Raw genomic sequence first — 8010 nt, forward strand, 5'->3', positions numbered from 1 at the left:
TGTTACTGTTTTTTTCACAACTTTTATATATTATTGATTTTGGTCTCCTATTGGTTGCGTATACCGGGCCTCAAGAGAAGCACGCTAAGGGTGTCCCTTTTGTGTCAAGCTCCCCCCAGAGCCAGAGAAGGAGCTAGAAAAAAAGAAGGGCAAGTAAGAAAGGGTCAAGAAAGAAAATGAGTCTGTTGCTGGTCAGACCACTCAGGGAATCCTCGCAATTCGAAGCAGCATGCTGCCACGGGCCTCCGGAGGGGGTACTGGTAGTTCTTTCTTGGCTGCCTGTTCCAGGATATTCAGGATGAGGTTATGGGCCTCCTGACACAGCTCGGCACCCAAGAACGCCTCCACCCTCTCCCGCCATGCTGTTAGTCGTGGCCGTCTCGCCAAAGGATTATAACCAAGAGCCACCGGCTGCAGGGACAAAAAAAAAATGTGAAAGTTGAGAGAGATACTCAAGTCGCACTGCAGACAACTTTCTACAGGCATCACCCCTGCAGCCCCACGGGAGCTCTGGGGCACTGTGATCAGCTCTAAGATCTGACAGCAGCCGGAAGCTGCCCTCCTCACCTAGACAGGAAACAAATCACCCTGAGTTCTCTGGGACTCGGGCCTTCCCCACACCACAGTGCTTCTGATGCATGGAAGTGGCGAGAAGGGGTGGTGGGTGCCCTGCCCACTGGCTGCATTACCTGCATCAGCTCCTCCAGGCACATGAGATCAGCCACCGTCACCTGATGGCCAGCAAGGAAGGCCCTGTCCCCGAGGAACTTGTCCTCCAGATGTTGCAGAGCCAGGTCCATACAATTTCTGTTCCGTTCTACCTTCTCCTCGGGAACCTCGATCCCAATGAGTGGCCCCAACACCTGGTAGGACAACAGATGTGCTCAGTGTGACCCTGACTCTTAACAGGTCCCCAGCATTCACCGCGCCCCCCATCTTTCAGAGGCCTCTGCACACCTTGATCCACAGGAGCACTCCAAATGTGCTGCGGATGTTGTCAGCGTGCCAGCCCAGGTACTCATGGACTCGGGCACGGGTCTGCAGGTCGGCTGGGTACCAGTGGTCCGCCACCTGGTACTTGGAACTCAGGTAAATCAGAATGGCTGTGCTAAGGACCACGGGAAGAGAAGCTGTAAGGACCTCCGCTGTTTCCCCGGTCCTCGGTGGGGCCTTGAGAATTCTCACATTTGGTCTCATAGCCTGTCCCTCTCTCAGTAGCCCTTCCCTGTCATCAGAGCCTTTCTTCTCTGCAGTGCTGTGCCTGGGACCCGGGTTCGGTTGGTTTGTTTGTTTGTTTGTTTTTAGGTTTTTCGAAACAGGGTTTCTTTGTAGCCCTGGCTGTCCTAGACTCTCTCTGTAGACCAGGTTGGCCTTGAACTCATCGAGATCCACCTGCCTCTGCCTCCTGAGGGGTCACCTGTATGGGACTCCAGGAGCTGCCCTATGAGGTAGAGACTATTTGTTTTGCATGTGAGGAAGCTATGGCTCAGAACTGTTACGTGACTTGTCTGTGATTGAACACCTTAGAAAAAGCTCCCCAGAGCTTTGAAACTCTCCGTAGATGGGCACGCACCTATGGAGTGGGTTGAACATGCCAAAGAGGAGCCATGGCCTCCGGTTTCTGCTGACAAGTCCACCAGCCATCACCTGACAGGCCTCTAGCTCTATCTCTGTCTAGTCTCTAGACTCTAGCGGGAGAGCCAGCAAGCCTCTGAGTTCTGATCCTTTCACTTGTTTCCATTAAACAGGATGTCTGGGAAGTCAGGAGTTGGTTTTTCTGTTGTTGTTGTTTTGTTTTTTGTTTTTTCTTCCCTAGTCTCCCTTTATTGAATCAATATTCTTCTAACCCTGGACAAATGTCCCCATGTCGCCTTCTAATACCCCTCAGTCAGAATGGAGAGGCCTGGAGGTGGGGTTGATGGTCTAGCAGAAGAAACAGGACAGGGGCAGGGAAGTGTTGGATTAGCCCCTAGCCTACTTTCCTGAGGGCCTGAGATGGGAGTCTGCCAAGGCCCCGCCCCCTCACCGGTCCCAGGAAGAGGGTGAGGGGGGGGTATTTGAGGGCTCTGGGTCTATTTGCAGCTGCACCTTTCGGTCAACACGAAGTTTCCGTCTTTGAGGACAGGAACTTTCCGAAGACAGTTCACCTGGAAGAATTGCTCGCTCATGTGCTGCCCTGGGAAGAAAGACGCCAGAAAATATGGACGACGGCACAGGCAGTACCCCCTGTATTCGCCCCCCCTCGCTTTGCAACCAGAGCCCTTTCCCAGAGCAAAGGCAAAGAGGCCAAGACCCTGATGGGCCGGGAACCAGCCGATCAGAGGTGGTTCAACTATGTCTCTTCCCTGCAAAGTCTCTGGGAATTTGTAAATATAAACACCACGCGCCTTCAAAGCAGGAACTCTGCAAATCTTTATCCTCCTCCCCTCCCTCCGCCGTCCGCCCCCCGCCGTCCCCCCCCCCCCCCCCCCGCCGCTCCATAGAGGGCATTGCCCTGGTGGACGAAGCTGGGCTGTGAGATGGTGGGGTGGGGGTGGGGAGGAGGGTTGGGAGAAAGGTGGGGGCGCACTGTATCAGTCAGAATGTGAGGGACTAACAAGGTGCCAGGCTTAGGCCAACCTTTTAGTATATCCACCGTACGCATCTGGAAGGGGATGCCGTTCTTCTTGGCGAAGATATAGACCGCGCGGCTGGGCTGCGACCGAAGGTCTAAGTAGAGCTCCAAGCCCATGGCCGCAGCTGTACAGAGGTTCGGATGGACTGCGTTCGCCAACAGTAGCAAGCGCAGGAAACTCCAGTAATAGAGGTGTAGCCGGCCGTCAGGAGAGTCTGATGCTTTCCCCCTTCTGCACAGCTGACGCTTGCTGATCTTGGGGAGGGCGCCGCTTAGGTGAACTCTGCACAGAGAGCCGGGCTGAGGAGGTGCGCACGCACTCAGACGGACAGAAGCACTTTGCTTTACAGAGCAGTGGAGCCCAGAAATCTCCAGACCAGGACCTAAGTCTCACCAGGATCCGGAAATAGCTGAGCTCTGCCTTCCTGGACAGAGTCCAGAGAGCTCTGTGGACTTAGTGGCTCGCAGGAAATTGGTTACTGCGGGAGGGGCCCTTGGAGGCGGATCTCTGGGGTATCCTCCCTCAATGCGTGAAGCCTGTTGCTGGCTGCTAGGAACTTTGCCTTAAGGGAGAACTGTCTATGGCCGGCCCAGCTGCCCCAGGCAGAGCCTGTCGCCTGAGAGCTCTACATCTCTCTACATTTCTTTGAGATCTGGAAGGTTAGGCAGCAAACTTGAGGAAGTAATCACAGGACACACACACACACACACACACACACACACACACACACACACACACACACACGAGAGAGAGAGAGAGAGAGAGAGAGAGAGAGAGAGAGAGAGAGAGAGAGAGAGAGACGCACACAGGTTCGCACCGTCCATCACTGGATCACTGGCTTGATCTGAATCTTCTAGAATAACTATGACCCGTGCCTATAAGGGGGACCTGAGTGTTTCCCTAAGTGTTTGTTTCCTATTTAAAGTTTTTATTTTATTTTATTTTACTTGGACACTGGGGATCTTATTATTCTGCACAGGTTTGCTTCAAACTCTTGGGCTCCATTGATTCTTCTGCCTGCTGCCATGCCTCCCTCAGCATCACCAGCTCTAACTTTCTGTCACCATAAGCCAAAATGAGCTTTCTTACATTTCTTTTGGTCAAGGTGTTTTTTATCACAGCAGCAGGAAAGAAACGGATAAAGCCATTATTACTCTTTAGCAAACTATTTCATCTCAATTTAACAATCGACTCTTACACGTCGCCTTCTTTTCTTCAGACTCTTGTTCTCAAAAGTATTTGGATTTTGTTATTTTGGGGTTTGTTTGTTTGCTTATTTTTGAGGCAGGGTCTCTGTGTAGCCCAGGCTAGCCTGGAACTCAGAGATCGGCCTGCCTCTGCCTCCAGGAGTGATGGGATTAAAAGTGTGTGCTACCACTTGGCTTTTTTTTTTTAATTACTTATTTATTTTATTATGTATACAATGTTCTGCCTGTATGTGTGACTCTCCACAAGATCTCATTACAGATGGTTCTGAACCACCATGTGGTTGCTGGGAACTGAACTCAGGACCTCTGGAAGAACAGACAGTGCTCTTAACCACTGAGCCATCTCTCCAGCCCCCACCACTTGGATTTTAACATATTTAGATTTTAACATATTGACCTATCAAAGAATAAGCTGTGTTTTTCTCTGGTGGGATGAGATCGTACCTCTGGCAAATGGTGAATGCTTACCATTTTGTATCAGTTCTATCAGAGACATAGGTGTAATGACCACAAAATTGCAAAGACAATTTTCTCATTGTGCATTTGCCTTGAATTCCCAGCAGGAAACCCTGCCTTTGCTGGTTAACATCACAGGACCTATGGAAGCTCTGGGTTGGAACTAGAGCCAGGAACTGGACGTGGAACTGGGAAGGACCGTGCAAAAGCCAACAGAAGTGCTTTTGAAAAGGACTTCTACACATCCACCCTTTAACCAGGCCTCTCTGGGTTGCAGATGTCTCTATACAATCTGGTTTTGTTTTGTTGCAACATATAGCCCAAGTTGCCTTGAACTTGGGTGTTCCTGGGTCTCCACTTTCAAAGTGCTGGGGCTGTAGGTGGCACTGTCCTTCTGCAGCTGAATACAATTTTATATTCACGTCACCGTCTTCAGGAAAAATGAGCCAGATAACTAAGCATCAACAGTGAGACGACAGGTAGAAATCAAACTGCAATGGTGTCGGATACAGATTTTAAAATCTTGAATACGTAATCAGTAATGACATTAATTATACTTAAAGAAATAAAGAATGAAACTAAAAGCAAGAAACAAAAAGACTGAAAGGCCTCAGATGTGGGTTCAAATGGACAATGTTGAAGGTAGAGTGGATTGCTGTGAGTTCGAGGCCAGCCTGGTCTACAAAGCGAGTCCAGGACAGCCAAGACTACATAGAGAAACCCTGTCTCGAAAAACCAAAAAAAAAAAAAAAAAAAAAAAAAAAAAAAAAGAATGAGCATGCAAAGTTGAGAGTGAGAACAGTTGCCCCAGGAAGATGGACATGTGGACTATAGTAGGAAAAGACTGACACTGGGGGGGGGGGGGCGGGGTTAGAGACTGGGGCTCAATGGCAGCGCCAGTGCTTAGCTTGGGGAAAGGTGCTGGGTTCAAATAACAGCACACACATGTTGAAGCAAGCACAAAAGTGAACAAACAGAAAACACTTACTCATGGAGACTGTCCTCTGGGGAGCCCAGGGCTGGGGAGCAGCATCTCCTGTGAAAGACGAGGATGCATTTGGGGACAGAGATGGGGCTAAGGAAAATCAGCACGCATATGTCTGGCCTCCACATCACGAGAACACACAGCCCTGATATTCCTGCCGAGGGGACCGTGGCTTCTGGTCTAGAGAATGAGAAATATTACAAGGAACCACGAAGAACTGCACACTGAGAGTGTAAAGGGAGTTTTGGTTTCTTTGTAAACTCAGTTGTGTTATGTAAATATACGTTTTTGGGTTCTAATCCCAAATGTGGGATTTTAGCTTGTCCACAACTGTTAATTCTCCCAGGAGAGGGGATGGCTTTTGCCAGCTGGTAACAGCCTTTCTCGTGCAGCACGGAGAGGGGTGTGGTCTAGGGCTCTGAGGATATAAATAAGAGCACAGAGAGAGCGAGGTGGGATGTGTGTGGTTGATGTGTATCCTGCAGCAGTTCGAAGAGACCAGGGATGGACAGTTCATGGTTTGGCGCAGACAGACGGGAAGAAACACTTCCGGGGCTCAGTGGCTTAGAGGAAACTGCTGGCTGCCTGTTGACAAAAATGGGTATAGCCCAAAAGAATCTAATTGACCCTAAACAGCCAGGAGAAGTAAAAAGGTCCCCTCTCCCCACTAATCTTTCCCCTACGTAGGGCTGGGAGGTGGGAGAGGAGACTGAGGCCTAAATACCCCAAATAAAGTAGCGTTTAAAAGAAAGCATGCAAAAAAAAAAAAAAAAAAAAAAGCATGCTACAGTAAATTCTGTGCTCAAAATGAAATGTTGATCAGGAATAAAAGAAGATACTTTAGAGTGCTGGTGGGCTCTCCCCTACTCTTGAAACTTGAGAGGGGTTGGGGGTGTGGCTCGGTAGGAGAGCACAGGCCACATAAAGCAGGAAATTATACAAATCTGAAAGACTACAGCATGAACAATAGAATAAAATCATAGAATAAAATCTTCTCACATCGCCCCAGCACACCTATGTTCTATGCATATGAATATTTATATGAACTGGGGTGAGGCAGGGGATGGGGGAAGCTGGCTTATACATCTGGGTGAGGAGAGAGAGGTCAGGAGAGGAGAGGGGAGGGAAGGGGACAGCAGGGCAGAGCGTCACTGTGGCCAAAAGAGGTCCGCAGCTCCCTCTAGTGGCAGAACTTGCTCCTGAATGAGTACCCTTGCGGACAGCTACGTGAGGGCTGCCAAGATGGCTTAGCAGGTAAACTCGATTGTCACCAAGTCTGACGATCTGACTACGTGTTGCCAGACGTGGTGGGGCACGCCTTTAATCCCAGCACTCGGGAGGCAGAGGCAGGCGATCGCTGTGAGTTCGAGGCCAGCCTGGTCTACAAAGTGAGTCCAGGATGGCCAAGGCTACACAGAGAAACCCTGTCTCGAAAAACAAAACAAAACAAAACAAAAAAATAGAACCTACGTGTTGGAAGGAGAGAACTGGCCTTCCCAAGTCGTTCTCTGACCTTCACGTGTGCTCCTTATCATATGAACGCATGCAAAATTTTTAAATAACTCAAAAATCAATCCTGTTACATATAACAAGGTCAGCAGAGTACAAATATGTGTTTCTGGTGTTCCAAACACATATGAAGTTGGGCGTGGTTACTCATGTCTGTAATCTCTGTACTTGCGAGGCTGAGGCAGGAGGAGCACTGTGACCCTGAGACTAACTTTTAGCTACCTAGAATAACAAGAAACAAGTAACATCAAAGGACACAAAACAAGACTGGCTACAGGGTCAAAGTGTTTCCTGTGCAACTGTGCAAAGCTGACAACCTGAGTCCAGTCCCTGGGACTCACAGTGGAAATGTGTCCGCCACCACATGTGCGCAGTGGCACACCCACACACAAGCCATACATATCCACATGAGAATAAAAGTGTGGTGGCACACTCAGGAGGCAGAGGCAGGTGGATCGCTGTGAGTTCAAGACCAGCCTGGTCTACAAAGTGAGTCCAGGACAGCCAAGGCTACACAGAGAAACCTTGTCTCAAAAATAAATAAATAAATAAAATTACATTCTTTCTTTCTTTCTTTCTGTTTGCTTGAGACAGGGTCTTTTTTGTTTTGTTTTGTTTTGTTTGTTTCTTTGCTTGCTTGCTTGAGACAGGGTCTTTCTATGTGGTCCTGAGGGGCCTGAAACTCACTCTGTAAACCAGGCTGGCCTCAAACTCATAGAGATCCCCTCCTCTCTCTGCGCCCCGAGTACTAGGATTAAAGGCATGTACCACCATACAAAGCACAAAAACAAATTTTGTAAGCATTAAGGCTTTGATAAGCATAACACAGTAAAATCTAATAAATTCTCATAAATATCATAGAGTAACAAAGTTGAAGCTGCTGGAGCTGCAACTCTCAGCCTTCCTTGTGCTGAGACGCTTTAATACATCTCCTCAGGTTGTGCTGACCCCCAGCTATGACATTTTTTTCATTGCTACTTCACAACTGTAATTTTGCTACTGTTGTGAACTGCAATGTAAATGTTTGTCACTTCTGATAGTCTTAGGCGACTCCCATGAAAGGGTTGTTTGACCTCAAAGGGGTCACGACCCACAGGTTGAGAACCACTATGCTAGGTTTTGCGCTCTTCTGAGGACAAAGAATCTATCCTAGGACCGGATCTTTGCAGCAAAAGAGCTCATTGCTCACAGGAATTGTCACTGTCCTTAGTTAAACTACACCGCCACCACCACCAAC

At 48.8% G+C, this 8010-nt stretch overlaps 1 protein-coding gene across 1 annotated transcript; it reads right to left on the reverse strand.

Moving 5' to 3' along the window:
* On the reverse strand, positions 1 to 2799 carry LOC127195708 (glutathione S-transferase theta-2). Its single transcript, XM_051153234.1, has 5 exons — positions 2620 to 2799; positions 2089 to 2176; positions 958 to 1108; positions 690 to 863; positions 1 to 411 (listed from the first exon to the last, which is right to left on the reverse strand). The coding sequence occupies exons 1-5, from the start codon at positions 2729 to 2731 to the stop codon at positions 202 to 204; spliced, it is 735 nt and encodes a 244-aa protein (XP_051009191.1). The 5' UTR covers positions 2732 to 2799; the 3' UTR covers positions 1 to 201.
* Positions 2800 to 8010: the final 5211 nt, after the last annotated feature.

The sequence above is a fragment of the Acomys russatus genome, chromosome 11 (assembly GCF_903995435.1).
Source record: "Acomys russatus chromosome 11, mAcoRus1.1, whole genome shotgun sequence".
In the NCBI taxonomy this organism is placed as follows: Eukaryota; Metazoa; Chordata; class Mammalia; order Rodentia; family Muridae; genus Acomys; species Acomys russatus.

Coding starts and splice junctions, on each gene's coding strand:
- LOC127195708 (XM_051153234.1), bottom strand. CDS start 2,731: ATGGGCTTGGAGCTCTACTTAGACCTTCGGTCGCAGCCCAGCCGCGCG. Junction 2,177..2,619: donor TACGGTGGATATACTAAAAG/GTTGGCCTAAGC, acceptor CTTTCTTCCCAG/GGCAGCACATGAGCGAGCAA. Junction 1,109..2,088: donor AACTTCGTGTTGACCGAAAG/GTGCAGCTGCAA, acceptor CGTGGTCCTTAG/CACAGCCATTCTGATTTACC.